Source organism: Triturus cristatus, chromosome 6 (assembly GCF_964204655.1).
Source record: "Triturus cristatus chromosome 6, aTriCri1.1, whole genome shotgun sequence".
Taxonomy (NCBI): domain Eukaryota; kingdom Metazoa; phylum Chordata; class Amphibia; order Caudata; family Salamandridae; genus Triturus; species Triturus cristatus.
Genome location: NC_140589.1, coordinates 1,837,692,266 through 1,837,715,146, shown reverse-complemented (window position 1 = coordinate 1,837,715,146; position 22,881 = coordinate 1,837,692,266). Strand labels below are relative to the sequence as shown.

The 22,881-nt window shown below is 47.5% G+C and overlaps 1 protein-coding gene across 1 annotated transcript in view; it reads right to left on the bottom strand.

The window, feature by feature from the left end:
* ATRAID (all-trans retinoic acid induced differentiation factor) overlaps window positions 1-22,881 on the bottom strand; it is a 91,459-nt gene that overhangs the window by 8,062 nt on the left and 60,516 nt on the right. Inside the window, exon 5 of the mRNA XM_085613269.1 lies at window positions 9,576-9,697. Within this exon, the coding sequence (XP_085469395.1) occupies window positions 9,576-9,697 (122 nt within the window). The remainder of the gene's footprint in view (window positions 1-9,575; window positions 9,698-22,881) is intronic.

Sequence of the window (22,881 nt, the reverse complement as noted above, 5' to 3'; positions counted from 1 at the left end):
GCGCTGTCGCCAGGAGATCTATTGTTGCTGACTCGAAGTGGGACAGGAGATGGGCACGCGCAGGCTTTTGGCGGATTGGAGCCTGTGTACGCGCTTGTGAGATGTGCACATCTCCTGTGCCCCTTCCGTCCTCGCAAGCCAGCATGCAGTTTCACTTTTTTCTTTTTTTTTTTTTTTTTAAACTCGCCCCATCGTTGGAGCGGCCCACAACAGCGGGTCCGCTCAGGAAATAAACATTGACACTGTGCCTTCATCGGCACAACCACTGGACAAATGGAGAATCCCCCATTCACCAGGAATTCTGGGGAATCCTCCTGAACAGCGGCTGGCTGCGGCACGCTTCCGGAGCACTCCAGCTCCTCTATACTTCTGCCAGCACGACGCGGGGCTCTCTCCTTAGGCATGGGAGCCCGGACTGCTATCTGCCGCTCTTCACCCGGGCCCCCTCCTGGGACCCGGGACTTCAGCTCCCGCACTTCCTCTCTGGTGCCAGGGCTCCCTCTTCACCACAGGAGCCCCGGAAGGGGACAGGAGCTGGCTGCACCGGCCGCACGCGCCGCCACTGGGCACGCAAAAGTTTTTATTTTTTTATTTAAGTTTTTTATTGAAAAGCACTGCAAAAAGATTACACACAGTACAAAGACAGTTCCTCAGACACAGGGTATGCACACAATGGATGCATAGACATATCGCCAGGAGGTCGACACAGCAGGTTCGTAGTCAATAACGAGTTGTCTATAAGCAGTTCAATTATAAGGGCGGGCCCTCCCACAGTATTCATTCTACAGCACCTTAAGTTCTCAGGCATACACAGTACATATCCTTGCATAGTCACCGTTGACCGTATTTCTCCAGGTAGCGGAGCAGTGTTCCTAGGCATGCAGTACCTGCCTGAGTCCCAGGGACAGGGTAACCCACAGCTCATCCCGCCCACCATTGTCCCTCAGGGGAATACCAGCAAGAGTCTCATATGCCACCCCAACACTGGGCATTAGGGGAGCGGGTCCGCCACCCCAATGTTGCTATCAGGTCAGTCCCGAGGGGGATGCACCCGCTCGAGCCTGCAGGTATTGTGTCAGGGGGGCCCAAATATCTCTAGGTTTTGAGAGGGCAGGCAGTGTCTCCGCATATATGGTAAGGTATTCCTGACAATACACCAGGTCAGCTAACCATTCCTTGAATTTGGGGGCACGTCCCCTACCCCATCTGCAGGCGACTCTACGCTTCGCCAACAGCAGCGAGAGGGAGACATAGCGCCTCTGCACCTTTGTAATCTGTTGGGTATATCCCAGCAGCGCGATCAAAGGGTCACACTCCAGCGGGAGACCCGTCATCTCAGCCAGCGCTACAAAGACCTGTCCCCAATATTCTCGCACTCGCGGACACTCCCAGGCAAGGTACATGAACCCTGCACCCATTCCGCCGCATCTAGCACAGCCGTCCGTATCCTGTAGCCCAAAGCGGCACATCTCAGCCGGTGTACAGTACATACGCTGAAGGAACTTTTAGTGAATGATACGTAGCCTGGCGCTCGCCGAGACCTCCGCTGTCTGCAAGCAGCAGTAACGCCATTGGTCATCTGTAATGTCCTGGTCCAAATCCGAATCCCAGCGCATCCGCGCCTTGTCGGCAGAGGCCTCGTCATCTGCCCGTATCGCGCGGTACATATTGGACACCAAGTGTCCGGGACTGTCACTCTGTAGCATCTGATGGAGAGGCCGCAGCGTCTCCGGTTCACACGGAAAGCTCGGGAGTATGGCCCGCATGCCCTGCTGCAATCGCACGTACAGAAACAGTTCCAAGGGAGTATTCTGCACGGCGCCAAAGAATTGAGCAGACGTACAGAACGTCCCACCGTGAAACATGTCCCCCCAGGTTCGCCTGCCCACCCGCTTGCAGAGCTGTTGAAAGCCTGTCTCCCGCAGCAATGTCAGCTGAGGATGGTATGTCAGAGGCAGGGTAGGGGAATAGAGAGTCGAAGTCCCCAGAGTCCGCATAATATAGTGCCACGCGTCAACTGTACCCGTCACTGTGGTCGGTGCATCACTACGGCAGCGGGGAGATCCATGTATCATTCCGTCAAGGGGAATTGGCTCCGCCGCCACCTGCGGCATGCATGCCGGCGGATGCACCCAATAGTAGGCATAGTGGGCTTGGGCACATGCGTGGTAGAGCTCGAAATCCGGCACATCAAATCCTCCCAGCAGAGCAGGCCTGGTCAGTACCCTCCACCCGACTCGCGGTCTCCTGCCTCCCCAGAACAGTCTTATAAGCTCTGATCGCAGAGTTTTAAAGAAAAAACGCCCCGGGTGATAGGGAATATTGAGGAAGAAATATAGAAATTGCGGCAGCACCACCATCTTAATCAGCGAGGCCCGTCCCGCCATGGATAGGGGCAGCGCAATCCAGCGGGTGACATTGTCAGCGAGTCTGCTTATGGCAGTACCATAGTTAAGTCGGATCATCTCATCCCTGTCCCCCGAGATCCGCATCCCTAGGTATTTCAGGTCCGCGTCGCACCACTCCAGCGGGTAGTCCAATGGGAACCGGATCGCCGCCGGTGTAAGGGGAAAGATATGCGACTTTTCCCAGTTAATATGAACACCGGACAATTTCCCGAAGACTATGAACTCACGTAGCAGAGGGTTGAGGTTATTCTGGGGGTCCCGAACATAAAGAGTCAAGTCGTCTGCATACATTGATATCAAAATCTGGCGCAGGGGACACCGGAGCGCTCTATCGTTATGATGCTACCTCAGTCGACACGCCAGGGGTTCGATCGCAATAGCAAATAGAAGGGGAGACAACGGGCATCCCTGCCGAGTCCCTCTTGTAACAGAAATGGCGATGGGTTGTCTATAGACGAAACGCAGCCATTCATGAGCACCCTGGCGGTGGGTTGTCTATAGAGCAGCTGGATCCACGACACAAACCCCAATGGAAACCCCATGCGAAGCAGGATGCCGAATAAGTAATCCCATTCGACTGAGTCGAACGCTTTAGTAGCGTCCAGGAATATTGCAGCGAGCGGGAGGTCCGGCGATACATTTTGGAGAATCGAGCAGAGTGTTCGCAGATTATGTGAGGTTGCCCGTCGAGGGACGAAGCCCGCCTAGTCCGGCAGGACCAGTTTGCCAATTAGAAGGAGGACTCGATTCGCTATGAGCTTAGCCAATATCTTGGTGTCACAATTAAGGAGGGACAGTGGTCTATAGGAAGCACACATCTGTGGGTCCTTGCCAGGTTTCAATATGGATGTGATCAGGGCTTCCCGCATCGAGGGGGGAAGCACACCTCCCTCAAGGGCCACCTCATACAGTTCTTTCAGTATGGGGGCCATAGTATCCACATACGTTTTATAAAATTCGGCAGGTATGCCATCGAGGCCCGGCGCTCTGCCGGATTTCTGCTGCATTATTGCCTCACGAATCTCGTCTAATTCAAAAGGGGCGCAAAGGAATTCTCTGTGATGGTCTTCCAATCATCCGAGCGCTACATCTCCCAGGAACGACTTAAATTCAAGGGGGTCTCCACGCTGTGTCGTATATAGTTTGGCGTAATGATCTACGAAATTATCCCGCATTGCCCCTGAGTCCCTACAAATCCTCCCATCTGCATCTACAATTTCTAAGATATAATTTGAAAATCTAGGCGCCCGTATGGCGTCAGCCAATGATTTACCCGGACGCTCCCCCTCCCCATATCGCCGCGCGCTCCAGTATTTCCCCAGGAACTTGGCCTCCCGATCAGCCGCATCTACATATTCCGATAGTTTGTCCCGGAACTCCGCATGTGCTGCTCCCTCGGCCTCACGAGCCATTCGCAACTCTAGCGCCCGCAACTCCATTTCCAGGCGCCGGAGTCGTCTGCGCATATCTCCGAAGCTTTTTGACATGCACACACCACGAATGGTAGCTTTGAATGCCTCCCACAAAGTCCCCACCGAGTCTACGGTGCCCCTATTCCTCTGAAAGAAAAGTACAATCTCTTCCTCCAATTCGGCATGGAACACCGCGTCCAGCAGTGCCGCGGGCTGCAGTCTCCACGACCTCTGCTGTCCGCCCCCTCCCATCAAATCAAGTTCAAGGTGCACCGGCGAATGATCCGAATAGGTGCGCGGCAAGTGCCTAACTCTGCGGATACAGGGTCTCAGCCCTCTAGACGTCAGACAGTAATCTATCCTAGCCCAAGACGCCACACTCGATACAAAATGTGTGCCCTCCATGGACTGCGGGTGCATGTGACGCCAGGTGTCCAGCAGTCTACCCTCCTCCATGATCTCTCTCATCGTGGCCTGTGTGCGATTGTAGTGGTGTGGCAACGGTGTCGATCTATCCACGGCGGGGACAAAGGCCACATTAAAGTCCCCTCCCCAAATAATATGTGTGGTGCCCAAGGCTGCTATCTTGCCCCAAAGGACAGTAAAGAAATCTGGTGTGTCTGTATTCGGGCCGTAGCAACTCAAACGTAAATGTATCCTGCCCCGGCCGCCCCCATACTATCGCATACCTGCCCTGTGGGTCCGTAAGCTCCCCCTTCGGCGTAAAGGGCGTGTTACGTTTAACTAGAATGGCAACCCCCCTAGCATAGGACGAGTAGGAGGAGAAAAGCTGATAGGTCGCCCATCTCCCAGCAAAGGTATTACCAGCTTGCGGAGCGCAATGTGTTTCCTGCAATAGTGCAATGTTGACCTTGTGTCGGTCCAGATAGGAGAGTATTTGCCTCTTTTTCCTAGGATCCCCCATCCCTCTCACATTCCAGGAGATGATCCCTATGCCCTCGTCAGTCATCCTATCTTCCATTCTCCACGTTTGTCAATTTGCGTTGCCCTCCACATATCTCCGAATGCATCCCTGTCTGTAGTTGTATCAGTGTGCTATTGTCTCTCTAATAACACCTGAACAAGTGCTAGAACATTCCCACAAACCATCCCCCCACCCACCTCCCACTGAAGCATCCCAACCATGCCAGTACCGCAGATCCCCCCCCCCCCCCCCTCCTTCCCACCCCTGAAAAGCCTCAACTAACCCCTAAAACACGTCAGCTGAGTGGCAAAACAAAGTCTACAGTACCAAAAGCAATCCTAAGGGGGATCTCCCAACTGGGGTGTGACACCAGGTGGCACACAAGTTCCCTTTACTTCCTGGGGGATACGCACCGATGCGCCATATCCCAGCAGAAAGACATGGGCGTCCGGCATGTTCGTATCAGTTTCTCCAGAGGCAGGGCCGCCACTCCACGCGGTGTAGAGAATCTTGGTCATGACATAGTATACGGCCATAATGAAAGTGGGGTAGTACACTCACATCTCCTAAGACGATCCGTTTCCAACGAACACAACTGCAGCCCCTCAATCAATGTCCGAGGTGGTGGGCGACCGGGAGCCCGCAGCATTTCGTTCCCCTGCATTGCGTCGTCGCAGTTGTTTTAGAAAGTCCTCAGCCTGCTGTGGCGTAGTGAAGAATGACTGCCTACCCTGGTGAGTAATGCGGAGCCGGGCCGGGTACAGCAGAGCGTAATCAATTTGAGCCTGTCGGAGCTTTTGTTTCACTGGGAGGAATTTTCTCCTATCCTCCTGCACTGCCGCTGTGAAGTCCGGGTAGATAGTGAAGGTAACACCCTCACACTGAAGCTGCTTCTTCTCTCGTGCCATCCTGAGAGCCACGTCTCGATCTCTATAATTGAGTAGCCGGGCGATGTTTGGTCGCGGTGGGCCACCCACCGGTGGTCTAGGACCCAACGAACGGTGTGCACGCTCCACCACAAACTGAGACGAAAAGGAGTCCGCTCCGACTGTCGCCAGCAGTAGCTTCTCCACATACAGCTCCATCCTACCCGTATTCGTAGGTTCAGGAATACCTAGGAGGCGGAGGTTATTACGACGGCTCCTCGCTTCCATGTCCTCGTTCTTAGCAGCAATAACTTTGAGGAGTTTGTCCATTTGCATCATCGATTGCTGCATACGCGCCGCTGCGTCCTCTGAATCCGAGATGCGTGTTTCCGCCTCTTTGAGCTTATCTTCATGCCCATCGATCTTACGCACAATATTGTCCATTCGCGAGTTCATGTCGTCCATTTTCCCAGCAATAGAGGCTATGCCATGTCGCATCTCCAGTAGGATGGATTTCATATCGGTGTCCAATTCCTGCGAGGAGGCACAGGCGCCCACCGTCGCAGGCTCTGTACCGCCCTCCGGACCCGATTTAGCAGCCTTTTTCGTCTCGAAGTGGAGCCGGGGCTGGCGGGGGTCCGTCTTCCCCATCGCGGCGGGTCACGACACCAGGCCCTCCAAACTTCAACAAGCCACGCGCAGTTCTTCCTCCCAGTCACCGGGCGACCCTACCAGCCACAGCGCCGATCACCACCACAGCAAACGCTCCTCGTAGTCCTCAAATGTCTTAGGCTATCTTGTCTCCCAGGGCACTATACTCACAGTACACCCCTGTCGCGCTAGGCTCTCACCCAAATGGAAGCCCCGGAATCCTTCAACAGCCAGCTGTCTCTCATAGCAGAGCGTCTCGCCAGTCGCCGCAGCCTTCCAAATCAAGATCTCCACGGGGGGTCCGCAATCAGCAGAGATACAGTCCTTCGGGTCTGCGGCACAATGCACTGGCCAGTAAGCACTCACTCTCAGTCCCGCCCCCGTCACAGCCTTCCAGGCGCTATCGTGCTCCCAGGGTCTCACGCCTAGCACAGCCCCAGCGTCGATGTCCACTTAGGGGCCCCCTCTCAGCGCACGGCGGCATCTCCAGGGCAGGGGGCAAGTAACAGGCAGAGGCCCTCGCAGCGGGTGAAGCAGCGCCTCCGCAGCGTAAGGTGGTGTTACCGGTCACCTCCCGTATCAGCCCTCACGGCGTCACAGGAGTCCCGCTGTTTCAGCTGCAAGGTATCACCGCGGGTCACCTATATCACGATGCACCGCGGTGCAAGGCTCTCCGACGCCTCACCTCCCTGCAGTGCCAGCATCCTATCAAGTCCCGGACTCCGCTATGCCCGTGCTATCATGCCGCTGCCACCTCCTCCTCCAGATTCCCAGCGCACCACAGAGCCGCTCACCTCGTCGCTACACGCAGCTCCACCTTCAGGCATCCGCAGGGGCTCACACGCGAGGCAGGTGCCGGTCCGAGTCTGTAGTCGGGTGTCCCAGCCTGCAACCTCGAGCAGCGTTGGTAACTGCAACGCCCGGCCCGACCAGGCTCACGCCGCTCTGTGCACCGTCCGCCCAAGCTTCAGTCAGAGCCCCCAGCCGTCTCCGCCGTTCACCTCAGGTTTCGGGCGAATTACAACATTTACAACATCATTATCCGCAAGTCTTCGGCGCTGCAGCCCGTCCGCACTAGCGCAGTGTCAGCTGCGCGCCCTCTGAGGCCCACACACCTCGTGGGCGCCTCGGCCTGTAGTGGCCGTAGCGCGCCCGGCTCAGGTCTCCACAAGCCAGGCACTCCGCTCCGGTCGGGGACGTTTCCTCTGCCCACAGCCGCTGCGGTGCTCCGCCACCCCCAGCACTCTCCAGGATTAGGCAGCAGGCAGTCTTGCACCAAAACCAGCCGCTGGAGAAGCACTCCCGTTCTTAGAGAAGGATATTAGGACGGATTATGTCGCCGGACAGCGGGAGCTTCACCCGAAGGCAGCCATTCCGCAAGTGCGCCACCTAGCGCCCCCAGGGCACGCAAAAGTTACAGGTACCGCGCATGCGCGGGCAGCCCTCGCCCTCCCAGGTCTCCTTCCCGGCCCGGATGGGGAGCTGCTTTCTGTTTTGCTTGTTTTCAGGGGGAGTATGCATGATATTTCACCGTTAATGTGTGCCAGGTATTGCGACACATTTAACAACAAGCATTTGCAAAGCAATAGGTCTCGCATTGACGCAAGTGTGAGCTAGGTATTGCGACACATTTAACAACAAGCATTTGCAATGCAATAGGTCTCACATTGATGCGAGTTTGAGCTATTGACATTGCAAATAACAATGCCTTTTATTTTTGTTTTCTTTTTAAAAACATAAATAAAAGGCATTGTTAATTACAATGTCAATAGCTCAAACTCGCGTCAATGCGAGACCTATTGCATTGCAAATGCTTGTTGGGAAATGTCACGATTTTTGGCTTTAAAATTCTGGTCACCCTACTGCAGGGCCCAGTGAGTGACTGCTAACAGCGTGAGGAGCAACGTGCCTGGTATTAAGGCAGTGTGATCACGTTACTTTTTACTTGCACTTTGAAAGTGAGAGGCGCTGCTTTAGATTCAGGGTTGCACACTGACCCAAATGGGGCATTTGGCTAGTTTCCGTTAGCTGCAGATGTGCTTTATGTAGTGGGTGCAAGCCTAAAATCTTGTTCGGCTGTCAAGGGTCCCGGGTGCAGTGCGTGAAGTCACAAGTCCTCCATTCGTAAACTGCGAGCTGGCACATGCAATTTCCATTGTCTCTACAGGGGTGTGGCAGCACGAGCACATGGCGGCGAGGAAACTCGGCCGCAGGGGAAACCATAAATGTGTGCATGTATACGGCTTTCCTTGACTTTGAGACATTTTTAAGTAATTTCTCTTGTACCCGTGATCCTTATGACAATCGATTTGCACAATAACTTGGAAAAATAAGCGTGCAAATAGTTGAAAAGCAGGATAAGCAGGACCAATTGCTCAGTTCCCTTTCTATTTCAGGCAGAGTGTAGTCCTATTTCTAAGGCAACTTCAATTAGAACGTGACGTAAGAGATTGGATTAAGCTGCATAAAGAATGACCTGAAGACGAGCTCAAATGCAACGCTAAGGATCGCGGGTCTGAGAGAAATTACTTTAAAATTTCTCAGAGTCAAGATAAGCTGCAGACATGCGCCCGTTTACGGTTTCCCCTGCCGCCGAGTTCACTAGCCGATGAGCGCTTGTGCTGCGATAAGTCTGCAAAGTCTGTCATGATGATCTTCACACCAAATCATTCCAATGGAAAGGGTCTAGTAGGGCAAAGGAAACACGTCCATACAATAAGGTGCACAGAAAGAGAATGGGTGTTAATCCTGGAGAACATGGGGAAGGGGAGCTAAGGTGGGTGGGATCAAGAAGACCAGTGCCATGGGGCTGAGGACCTTTTAGGAAAAAGGCGCCACGAGGAAACAAGGGCCCTGGGAAACAAGTGCCAAGCGGGGACAGGAAAGGGTGCTGCCAGAGGATTGGGGGTATCCGGAAAAAGGGTGCCAACATGAGGAGCGGGGGGAGTAGGAGGACAAAGTGTGCCACAGGGGGGCAATGGGAGAGGTAGGGCGTCGCAGGGAAAGGGGACCCTTGTTCACATACTGCACTCAGATTCTGTGCTTGTTCAGTGGTTCAGTGTCACCCATTGTCTCTGCAGACAGGCTAGACACAGCATGAGACCAGGCGACAGTGTCGCTTTGCAGGATCAACAGGCTGGGCTGGCAGAAGCGTGAATTTGATTCTATGGAGCATGTTTTAAAGAAGGTAACAACTGTCCATGAAAATATGAGGGAATCTCGTTTCCTTTGTAGTAAATTAAATAAACTTTGCACTGGAAATAAAAAGCTGTGCCATGATACAAACTGTCTTCACAAGCTTGAATCTACTCACCAATCTCTCCTGTGCCATTGCAGCTGCTCCTCTGATTCCGGCAAACTAGTTCATCTGTATCACTGTGCACAATGTCCCAGGAAGCATTCCCTCCAGGGCAGGAGAAGGAAGGAGGAAGGGCTCTGTAAGAAACAGATGCTAATATTAACTGCATTTCTTTTCATTATTAATTTAAAGATGCCCGATCTCTGGCAGTGTCTTTGTACAAGTTACCAATTGTTCCTGTATTTCACCCAGTCCCACCCTGCAGTATCCCACAGTGCAACTGAGTTCACAGACGAGTGGATTTCAAACTAGTGTGATTAGGGAGTACTACTCCTAGAGAGAAGATTCTAGGGCACAAATCAGGCTGGGCTGGTGTAGGGTCAGCTGAGACATTGTTACATACTTCGGGAGCCACGCGGAGACAAGTACAGCGTTTATTTTGTGCAGTACAAGGTAATAAATAAGGAACCCACATAGCCTGTCCTTGTGCATGAGACGATCACGGAAGACTGAGCAACTGATGCGGGTCAGCAGCGTAGGCCATAAAGCAGTAACTTGAAAGAAACATAGCAACGGGAAAGCATTTACTTTTGGCAAGAGAGCTCGCTTGGCAAAGCAGGAGCTCGCTCATAACAGGTTCTTAAAGGAACCGCGCATACATACAATACTTATCTTATGGCACAGCACCTTACCCTTTTTGAAAAAACAAAGCTAAATAATTTGTATGAAAAACATATAAAATAAAAATATCTCAAATAAACAGAGCAGCACAATATTTACAACTCTACATCTGTGATTTATTTTTGGAAGACATATAGTAATCATTAAATTTAGAAGGCATAGTAGTAGCGCGTACAACTCTGGTGTTATGGGACGTAATGCAACCATTGGATTGTCCAGGAACAATGTCTGAACCTGGTTGCCTTTGTGTAACTAACAAATCATTTGCATTATCAATCTGAGATTAGCCTTGACTGTCAGTTGAATGCTTTTGAGTTGTTTGCCACCAAGTGATTCCAAGAGAGGAATTTTTACCATCACAGCGTCGCGCAGCTTGAATTTTGGTTGCCTGCACCTGGGTAATCTTGACCAGATCTCCCTTACTCCACCAGCCTTTGTCCTTTACAAGCACTGAGCCTTTAGCACTCTTTCAACACAAACTGGTTTTGAAAATTTTGATAAATCCTTCTTGACCTTAGTGTGATTGCTGATCAAAACCCAATCCCCTGCTTTCAATGTTAATTCTTTGACATGGTGTGTTCTGTCAAAACGTTCTTTAATCTGACTTTGCATTGCTTCATCTCTGGATGGAATAGTCGGCAAGTCAGGTGTGCTCTTTTTGCTTACCTCTCTCAGCCAGTCAGGACAAACTGAAGCCCTTGGAAATATTTTGCGCAACAATATAAATGGGGACATACTGTAGAAAGCTGGCTCTGTATATACTATACCAAAGTAAGGTATAGTGTGCACAGAGTCCAGTGGAACCCCAAAGGTAGGCAGAGGTAAAAATAGATAGCACCTTACTCTCCATTTGTGGTAGGGTGGGCAAACAGTAAGGCTTTATCAGAGGGTAGTGTTAAGCACTTATTGTACACACCCAGGAAAAAAATGATGTCACACACTCAAATACTTCACTCAGACCAATTTTGTTTGTATAAAATATTATTTAGTGATATTTTATTTTATAGACACTAGTCAGGCCTGATACAGATAAGTATAACAATACTATGCAACATGTATGCAGTAAATTACAGTTGAAAGCAGGTTCAATGCAGTGGGTTGATTAGCCGATATGTCAACAGTCAAAATTACTTTCCAGTTACTTTGTGGATTACAGGATACATTACATCTTAGATTACTTTTTAAGTTAATTTTGCTACTCAGTGTGATATGCCTAGGTATCACACTGGGACATTTCCTAGACAAAAGTTAAGTAATTCTGGTTTTACACATTTGCAGTTTCTCAGAGTTTTCATACAAACCAACTCCACACTTAAAAGATTTTTCACAGAAAAGCATTCAATGCAGTTCTATGAAAGAAAACAGTATTATCGGTTTACCAGTAAGTACTCGGTCTTGAGAGTTGGTTTCCTGGGGTTAGAAATAGGGTTCCCCTAGGGTCAAGGATGGACTCAGAGCACCCTCAGCGGCACTAGGGCGGCGGGGTGCAGAGTGCTGAGGACCCCTTTCCCCCATTGGATAACATTGGCCTCAGCACTCTGCACCCGGCCACGCTACGGCCGCTGTGGGTGCTTTGAGAGTGCATCCTTGACCCTGGGGGAACCCTGGTTCTAACCCCAGAAACCCAACTCCCACAACCAAGTACTTACCTGCATACCTATAACTTAATTTCCTCCCATAGGTTTGCATTGACTGCTTTTCCCAAAAGTGTGGAGTTGGTTTGTAAGAAACATTGAAAAATTGTAAATGTACAAAAACTTAATTACTTACCTTTTCTCTAGGACATGTCCCAGTGTGACATCTAGGCATATCACACTGAGTAGAAAAAAGTAACTTAAAAAGTAATCTGAAAAGAAATGTACAAAGTCATCTCAAAAGTAACTGTAAAGTAATTTTAACTGTTGACCTACCTGTAAACAAATCCATTGTATTTCAACTGCAATATACCTGGAAAGTATTATTTCACTTACCTGCACCAGGCCTGGCTTGGTTCTAGAAATAAAATAACTAAATAATATTTTTATACAAACAAAATTGGTCTGAGTTCAGTCTTTGAGTGTGTGACATCATTTCTTGCCTGAGTGTGTACAATAAATACTTAGAGTAAAATTTGGAATTCTGCTGGATAGGCAAAAGCATTTACCATAGCAGAGCAAGTCCCCAAGTGTCACAAAGAGCACATAACACACAGCACGGCTGAGAGACAAACTATCAATGGGGAATGTAAGTTCATCCCACCAGACGCTAGTATGCATCACTCCCTTTGTACAGCACCACGTACAACTGGGCACCTCTGGACAGCAGGTAATATGTTGCATAGGACATCTGGTTGCAGAATTTCCTTTATGACGCACAGGGGACGCAAACTGTCCCTTTCAGTTGGAGTCTGGTTTCGTCGAGCATTCAGTATAATTGCGTAAAACTCTCCCAAATCATGCTGATATTTTCCAGCACCCACCCAGTCTAGTCAAATCTTGCACTTTAGGTTAGAATGCCACGCAGCTGGCATCTACCTATATTTCAATTTGTCCTGGCACCAGGTAAAGAATGCTATTGCATGAATCAGTTTTCACTGAACATGTACAGTGCTTGTTGTATAAGGATGCCACATAATAATACAGAGTTCTGTGGGATCCAGCTACTGAGTCCAGTAGATGGTCAAAACGTGGACCCCACCCTTTTGGTGAAGAGTAATGCTGTCAGCCCAGGATGGTGAAAGATTGGAAGCCTGGGGTTATGAGTGCAAGAGCCACACAGATCGGTGATCGTGCAACAACCCAACACAGTCTTTATCACCCGATGGGAACTGAACAGTTGTCTACATCTAGTACATGTTAATCACGGACAACCACTCGTTTTCCAGGTTTGGCAACTATAAAATTCTCTGGTTATGTTCGGTTATGTGTATTTGTAAATTTGTACATGCAAGGGTACTCTGGCTCTGAGCAGGTGAGTGTCCCTAGCACTGGATAAGATAGGTTGGTTGATTGAAAATCCAGGTCTTCAGCTTTTTGCGGAATTCAAGAGAGGACACAGCTTTGCTGTGCAGTGGGAAGACATTCAATGATTTAGAAGCAATGTAAGAGAACACCTGTCCTCCTACTCTGTGTAGGAGTCCTGCAGGGCGTCAGTGTTTAGTTGGTTGGTGGGAGGAGATGCCACTGTGCAGTTAAGTGTGGCCAAAGTTGTATAGTGCCTTGATTGTGTGTGAGAGGAGCTTGAAATAAGCGTGTTCGCGTATTGGGTGCCAGTGTGGCTCCCATAGGTGTGGTGGGAGTTCCGTCTTCCGGGAACTCTCTCGGTATCTGGACTCCCAAATTCAGTTGAGGCAGAACCTGGACCTCCATCTGACAGGAGATTGCCCCCCCGCACCCCTGCGGAATCTTCACTAACATCCTACATATCCAAGTGTCCCATATAGGGTCCTTTGCTGCTCTATAGAGCTCTGCGAAGGCCAGCATTCTCAGTACCATTGAAATGAATATTTGGTAACTCAGACCCCCCATTCTCCCACCTACAAAGTTTCTATGTTTCTGTAGTTCCTGGAGCTTCCTTTTCACTTGTCATGCCCATTCTACATGGGAAACTTTCTATTCAGAATAATGGGAGAGTTTGCTATTAATATGTATACAAAAGAGTTTGTGATAAGGTATTTGTGTACTCTGCCATGGATATTGCAATAGAATAAAAGTATTTTGAGAAAAACAGTGCCCTGCTCAATCCTACTTTTGTGCACTGAAAACAGGAGGGTCTTCAGGTTTTTGCCAAACTTGTGATGTATCTGCTTCTCTCCCAGTTGAGTGCTGTTGGGGTAACTGTGTGTAAAACTGTAGGAGCTACCAAACCTTCAGTGCATGGTGGGTCAGTCACTAACGTATGTGATCTTAAGAGCAGCCTGAAAATATTGCTGTTCTAGGAGGAGCCTTACAAAATCTACTGCATCCTAAATGCAGCCCTGAACGGTGCATGCTATTCAACGCACACATTTTAATGCAATGGTAGACATCTACGTTTCACCATCACAGCTCTCCTGGTCTAGTCTTGGTGATCTATGGGGGAATTTCCATCCACCTTCATCGATGCCTCCAAATTCTACAGCCAGAGGGAGAGCTCCCTCTTGCTGCACGTCTGCCAGCGTGTTTGTCCTGTGGAAATGCAACATTAGAATATATAGCCTATTCTTTTCTGAGGTTCTCTGTAGTGCTTTACTGACACTCTAGCATTTACGGCCACTAATTGGTCTACCTCCACCTATAGTTGCAGCCTGTGTCCAGGTTACTGAGGGCCACGCAGGTAGTTCCAGTCCCATGTGGCCGGGTCAGACTTCTCCATGATCCAAGAGGCTTCTTCGGCTTGGGGTCCTTGTTTCAGCCAGGTGGCTCTATAAATAAGGATTTGGGCCAGTTACAGATCCCCCCTCAGCCTTTTTGAGGGTTGACATCTGCATGCTCTCAACATAACCCCACCCCCCTTTCCTCTCCTAGGAGCAGACGTCAGTCAGTCAGGTGGCGGGTTGAGTAGATTCCACGGATTAGATGGGGCTCTCACTAGGTCATCCTTTCAGGCTTTGCTCAGTCAGTCCTGCTACCCAGAGCTCTTTACACAATGACAATGTCACAATCACCTGCACCTCCACCCCACCTATGCATCAACTACCAATAATCACAAACTGGCCCGCTTGGCATGATGTTGTGCAAACAGGGGAGAGCTCTCAGCCCACTGATTGTCCTCTGACCAATCTCAACTGAATACACAAAACACCACGCACCATCCGAGATCTATAGATGATCATTCTACTCACCTAAAGAACTAAGGAGCAGTCTGAGCGAGACCGTTAAATCACCCAACAAACTTTGTGTAGAAATTACAATCGAACACCACATTTTAATTCTACAATGCATTATAAAAATGTGCAATAGACTCAAAACTTCATTACTGCACCAACGTCAAGCACAAACTGACAGGTAATGGGCAACTTGACACTGGATAATAAGAAAACAATTGGTAAAGTCACTCCAGCAAACCCCTCACCCACTTAGACACAAACAAACACACCCAGAAAGAAAAAAAGATACACTAAAATCGTCAAAGCATTACAGAGAAACCAGTGCTTAAACCAAGGCAATTTAACTACAGAACACACATTGGACACAGTCGCCTTCACCACCCAGCCACAGTCCAACTTCCTGTGAGTGTTTTGAGTCGAACTGTGAGAAAGCCTAGAACTATGTGAAAATGCATGCTCCAGGATATATGGTAATAGCAATGGCAGCAGTACGCTATACAAATGCTAACATAACATCACACCAACAAGATCATACCCTTTTTGCTCATCCAGGACATGCTTCACAACCCCGCCTCGTGCTCTGAGCTGTAAGGAGGAGGTCCTTCTTAAAGGTGCTCTCTCACCCAGGATGCTCGTCTGCCTCCCTGTGCTCTGAACTGTAAGGAGAAAGAGTAGGGCCTTGTTGAAGCTACTCTCTTGTCTGGGATGCTCGTCAGACTCCCTGTGCCCTGCACTTTAAAGGAGAAAGCGGAGGTTCATCTTAAAGCTACTCTCTCTCGTCCAGGATGGTCACTAGCCTTGCTGTGCTCTGAGCTGTAAGGAGGAGGTCCTTCTTAAAGCTACTCTCTCTCGTCAAGGATTGTCGTCAGCCTCTCGGTGCTCTGAACTGTAAGGAGAAAGAGGAGGTCCTTCATAATAAATACTTTATCGGCCAGGATGCTAGTCAGCCTTCCTATGCGCTCAAATGTAAGGAGAACGAGGGTTCCTTCTTAAAGCTCCTCTCTCACCCAGGTGCTACTTAGCCTCACAGTGCTCTGAACTGCAAGTAGAAAGAGGAGGTCCTTCCTACAGCTACTCTCTAGCCCAGGATGCTCGTCAGTCTCCCTGTGATCTGCACTGAAAGGAGAAAGCAGAGATACATCTTAAAGCTACCCTCTCTCGTCCAGGAAGCTCGTCAGCCTTGGTGTGCTATCAACTGTAAGGAGAAAGAGGAGGTCCTTAAAGCTTCTATCTTGTCCAGGATGCTCGTCAGCCTCCCTGTGCTCTCAACATTAAGGAGCAAGACCTCCTTAAAGTTACCCTCTCTAGTCCAGGATGCTTGTCAGCCTACCTCTGGTCTGAGCTGTAAGGGGAAAGAGGAGGTCCTTCTTAAAGCGACTCTCACCCAGGATGCATGTCTGCCTCCCTGTGCTCTGAGCTGTAAGGAGAAGGCGGAGGTTCATCTCAAAGCTACTCTCTCTCGCCCAGGATACTCGTCAGCCTCCCTGTGCTCTCAACAGTAAGGAGTAAGTCCTTCTTAAAGCTACTCGCTCTCACCCAGGATGCTCGCCAGCCTTGCTGAGCTATGAACTGTAAGGAGAAATGGGAGGTCCTTCACAAAGCTACCCACTCTTCCGCCTTCCTGTGCTCTGCAATGTAATGCGAAAGAGGCGGTCCTTTACTATCTTGCCCAGGATGCTCGTCAGCCTCCCTGTGCCCTCACCGTGAGCAGCAAGTCCTTCTTAAAGCTACCCCGAGATCCTGTGGACTGTGCCATCTAAGGGTAGATTAACGTCACTGCCAAGAATTACCGCAGCATTATGTGGTAATTCACTTTAGTTTTACTCACAAATTAGGGTTGCCTCTAGTGGATGCATTGATGTTTATTATATAAAGATCTTCACTGTTCTTTCTCAATTTTATGAAACTCCATCTACCCTCTGTACCGTCTGAGTTGCCAATGGGCGATATATTGACAAACTTTGTGATTATTTTAATAACAGCATTGCTTTTGTTTATTTGTTGCTGGTAAGCAAAGTGAGTGCTGGGTCCGGTTGTGTCTCACATTATAGGTCCCGTCGGTGTTGATTTTAGCTTCCTGTAATATGATGATATCTCCTAATTTAGGATAAGAGTCTACGTCGGTTTCTCTTCACTGAGAGGTCGAAGCCTTTAACAGTAAAGGATAGGATTTTAGCCCAATGTTTGCATTAGTACAGTAAAGACTTTGGGTTGAAGAAATATGATTAATCTTGTTAGCCTGATTGTTTTGTTGCAATGTTAGTGAGCTGCATTGTGATTAATTCTAGTGTGTGTCATGGGAAAAAGGTCTGATGGCGAGAGTAGAGGTTCATCTGCTTTAGGTATAGTGAAGGCAGGGTGGGGGGAATAAGAGTAGATAAAGCCAGGACTAGCGATAGAAGAAAGAAAAGTAAGTAACAATTAATCCCCAGAGAGCAACCCAAAATGTCCCACCCTGATACCCTATCGCCCCCTCCACTTGAAACACTGGGTAGGACAATGTAGGCCTTGAGCAGCCAGCCAGGACAGCCCTGACCTTCGAGGTTGGAACAGGATGAAAATGTAAAGAACAATAATGTGTTAGCCAGACTGCGAAAATACAACTCCTGTAAACATGGTGAGACTACTCTTGAAAGAGGTAGCCTTTTGACCCAGGACTAACTTGTTGAGAATAAAGAGTAGTGAAATTGTGTTAAGGGAAGGTGGCTAGGATAATGAGCGGTAGGTAAAACTGATATCAAGCCAACATAGCAACATTTTTGAGGACTTTATAGACCTACGTGCATGATCAAGTATATGCAGTTTGTGTAACACGAGTATTGTGCTGTTCCATGGTGTGGGATACGTGTAGGTGTAATGTATCTAGTGTCAGAATGTGTGAAGTATGTTATCTGTATTATGTATTTCTGGCATAAGCATAGGATGTATGCTTGTGCACAGTAAGCACCTAGGTTATTTGGTAAATAGCTTAATCATGGCGTGATGACACAAACAAGTGGCAAAAAGATAAAAAGATCAAAAAACAACTCACCAATGTATAACTATTCAAACTGAATTGGACTTACCCAAGATTAAACATTGAACGGTTCTAGCTCGTCCATAGAAATATCATTGTGTGGCTTAAGCCTAACAAGTGACTGTATCAGATACAGTTATATATGAGATAAAGTGTTCATTGCCGTACATTAAGAATATTGCAAATCACAGGAGTTCCTGGGCTATGTAGAGGGTCAAGGCCATGTAACTCCGAGGTGACATGCAATCTCTTTATAATGTCTGCAGGGACTTTATTCCTTTTAGTACAAGTTCACACCATAAGCCTTTCCACAAACAGCTTTATCCTTTGTGTGGTGGTCTTTCGTGTAAAAGAGATAGGATGTTTCTAAACATGAAGAATATGATTACAATCTCTAATGCAAAATTAAAGGAACCAAAAAGCGGTCCGATAACAGGGGAAAAAATCAGTTTAGTGAAAGACATATTGCTCACGATGAGTAAAAACATAGAGAGATTATATCTTTCCTATAATTACCTAAAGCTTGGAAAAAATAAACATGTTGTAATAAATATCTCCTGCTCATCACGGTCTAACGCATTTAGAAAAACAGAACAGAAGAAGGACAAGCCAGGTTTCATTTCCGTTTTTTACCCAAAGAGCAGATTTAATTATGTTATGTGAACTGCTTTTCCCCTTGGCCATGGGCTCTGGCAACAGGCATTGTGACTTCAAAACTTAACTTTAATTATTACAGTTGAGCGGCTACATCATTTCTATATTACAGGCGAATAGGGACATCACAAGTCGAATGTATAAAGGGAATTAAAAACGGGCTATCATATTGCAGGCTTGCATGCATTATAATCATATAATTGAATCAAATTATCCAGGGTTTGCTATTATCTAGGCTTTGCTACTATTATGATTAGGACAGCAAATGCAATCTGCGTATCTTGCCATAACTTGCAACAGTGAGCCATTAGACCTACAGCAACTAAGCTGAATACAAAATAGCAACACTAGTTATTTCTCGTGAATCCTACGACTCTTGCGAGATTACGGAGCTCCCGAGTCTCGGATGCATATCATAATCCAGAGATCACCAATGTGGAGTGGATAATTTTTTAAATATCCGAATCATCTTATTCTGCAAATCATACAACCATGTCTGATTGGGATAGGTTTTCAAGGAGGGATATTAGGTCAGAGGGTTATACAAAGATCATGTGCATACCTATATAGGCGATTGTCATTCTAGAAGGTACCATTAAAGCAAAGGGGATCTGATGTGCATGTTCTTTGGTAGAGTCTTGCAAAATTTCTATTTTATTGTCATTCACTTTGTGTGTTCTCTAAATGTCAAAGTCCTTCACGAATGATATACCCAATAACTTCGGAATCAATGTTTCAAGGAAAGTAGGTCCTTAGGTTGCCTCTTCTGTTTCTGGTTTTCCAAATCTGAGCCATCTCTTTCCAGGAATGGAATGTTTTGTATCCGCAGGCAGGGAGACATTCGGTTGGTCATACAGGAACACCTACAGAAAGCAGGTCTAATTCAAATAGTGCTTCATGCACAATGAGGTAAAAGGCATGGTTATATGGTAGCCAGATAGAACGGTATCCAGATAACTAGATTAGTTTCCAGATAAACAGGTTAACTAGATGTCAGAGCTATCGAGTGCAGTACAGCGATATAGAGTATTGTACAATAGCACAACGCATATTGATAGTTGTTACGTATACAAGGTGCAATAGCTGCAAATTTGTTAGGTCGGTTTGAGAAGGGCCTGCGTTGGAGTGAGTAAGTGTCATTAGGACTGGGGCTTGAACAATTAGTATGAGGGACTTGCACAATTAGTATGATCTATGTGGCAAATGTTGACACTTGTTGATTAAGGAGCACTGGCCCACTCTTGAGATGGTGACAATGCTCTTAAAATGATAGACTGTACAATCTCGAGGGAGACCGACAGGAAGTGCGCTTACAGTCAACAAGCGTGGTTACAGTAAAAAAATGGTGAATGCAGCTGCAGCTCCTTACTGGTTCAGTAAGGCATTGTACTGTACTAGTAGCAGGATTTCTAATACTTATTTCTGCAAAGTAACTCACAGTTCAAACTAGGCGCTACTATTTGTGGGGAGGGAAAAAGGGGGGGTTGTGGAAAAAAACATCTTTTGGAAGGTTGTCTCTCAGGCCCCTAAAACGTATTGCTCAAAGTCACATGGAGATCTTGACAGGTTTGGTATGCCCAGGTTATTCACAGGCTGTGTGTTGGTTTCTTAGTTAGTATTGTAGCGGAGTGCATGATAGCTGATGTTAGAAATGTGGAGTGCTGCGGGAACAAATGATGTGAACAAAGGATGCTTGTTTCCAGTCCAGGGAGGACATGGTTTGGCAGTTTGGCTGGACTGTTCCCATAAGGAACAAGGTCCAAATTGATTTGCATATGGCTGGGTCCAAACTAGGGTGGCGTAGTGAGCAAAAGAATGATGGATTTAACCCAGCTCTCTTGACTAGGAGTGAAGGTTTGATTCATTCAGCATTCCGCCCATCATTTGTTGCTGCAGCATGTTTGAAATGTGGAGGCACAGTGATGAAAGGAATAGAATGTAGTAATTTGAAAAGGAGTTCAGTTGCCGGGAGACTGCTTTCTTGTCAGTCGTGTAATAGGATGCTGAAATAAAAGATTATTATTATCACCACCATCTGCATACTACATCTTTTCACTGGCGACGAGGATGGTACCAACCCACCCGTGCAAACCACAATGGATTAGCATCGGTCACCACCAGACCTTAGAAGTGCTGAATCCTCCTATTCAGCAGAGGAGTGTGAAGTTTTGGCATTCTGGTGGGGTGTTAACCATTCCATATGGGGGGGGGTCTGAATTTGTAGAGTGAGTGATCATAAATCTCTAATCTGTATGTTGACTACGACAGGGGCAGGCAGGGCACTCCCAGAATCACCAAGTACCAATACAGACTACAAGAATTTTCTTACCGTGTGGAATACATTGAGGGAATTGAAAATGCCGTGGATGATTGTCTTTTAAGATTGCCACTGGTGGGTGATCATAAAGAAGAAGATTTATGTAAAGATGACAAAGAGGTTGTAGTCAATGAAATGGCGCATATATCGAACGATGCAATTACAGAAGACGACTGGCTGTCCTTGCTGTTATGAAACATGCGAGTAAGGTTTGGCCTGAACGAAAAAGTTCAGATGCTGTTTAGGTTTTTTATAGAGATGTGGGTCCTGCACTTTCTGTGGTTAGTGGATTCTTTTGTTCTGAAGTCTTTAAGGTCTACTGTTGTGAATTTAGCACATGAAGGCCACATTGGAATGCACGCAATGAAACAGAAGGTTAGAGAGTTGTTTTGGTGGGCAGGCATGAATAGAGAGGTGGACCAGTCTGTCAGAGAATGTTTGCCTTGTGTAGCTAGTGACAAAACGAATGTAACTATTCCTAGCCCACTAAGCACTATTCCAGTACCTGATAAAGCATGTCTAAATTAGCTATTGATATCATTGGCCCTCTAGAAGTTTCTAATGGTCAAGTCAAATATAGTACTGTGGTGGTAGATTTTTATTCTCAATCGCCAGAAGTTGTATTTGAAAACAGCATCACATCAGCTGAAGTTCAGGATATGTTGGAGAGTCTGCTTTTGAGGAAAGGAGTTACCAATGATGTTGTGTCAGACAAGTGTCAGACAATGGCCCCCAATTTATTTCTGGCAAGTTTCAAGGATGTTGGAATTGAATATATGTCACCACTTCATTGTATCATCCAAGGAGCAATGGTCTTGTGGAATGCTGTAACAGCAATGAAGGAAATCATATAGCTAGCCTTGGTGGATGGGTTGAGTGGAGTGCAGAAAGTAAAAAAATATACTGTGGACACTGCGTACCACACCCAATTGGGCAACCAAAGTTTCTTCTTTTGTTTCGCTAAAAGGAAGTTGCCTGGTTAAAATATGAACAATCCGAATGGAGAAGAAGTTTTTATAAAAGAAGGAAAAGAGCTCAAGATAGTTATGTTAAGGGTGTATCTCACTGTTTGTGTGTGAAGGAAGGAGATGGAGTAGGGATCAGGCAACCTTTGATAGCGAAAGGAAAAACCTTTGTTTCTCTAGTCCAAAAGGTAAAGAAAGCAGAAGAACACACTAAAACGTTAGAAAATATAAAATGCTGGAATAAGAATAGGGTTTCTATCATTTGCAGAAAAGGAATGGGGGGGATGAGGAAAAACACGAAGTTTCTAGGAGATCATCCAGGATGTGCACAGTTCCTGTGTGATTTTACAATTATGAACTGGAAAATATTGTAATGTAAATATGTACATAGCCTTTATTATTTATATTAAGAATAAACTAATTTTATAGCATTATCATTCATGTACTGTGAGTAAATTAACTTTTGTTTTATTATTATTATTGTTCAAAATTGCTAATTATTTTGTTTGAGGGGAAAGAGGTGTTGAGTTCTTAGGTAGAATTGTAGCTGAGCGCATGATAGATGATGTATGGAATGTTGAGTCTCAGCGATGTAAAGACTAGTACGTAGTCATTTAAAAAGGAGCGGGGGAGGAGCTTAGCGCTTGACCAAGATGACCGCGTGAGCCTTGAGCTCCCGCTACCCTCGCGCCCTCCGGCACTCATCCTGTCCTAAATCCTGATTTTCATGCACGGAATCCTGCAGATGAGTCACAGCTGGGGCGATTGACGTTGTCCGGGCCAAGATCGCCCACCGGGGACCGAAGTTGTGCACGGCGGAAGATTGCGGCCTACCTCCGAAGGATGCCAGGGGCTTGCGTTGGCAGGATGCCCGGCCACTAATTGAACAACAGCGGCCTTGG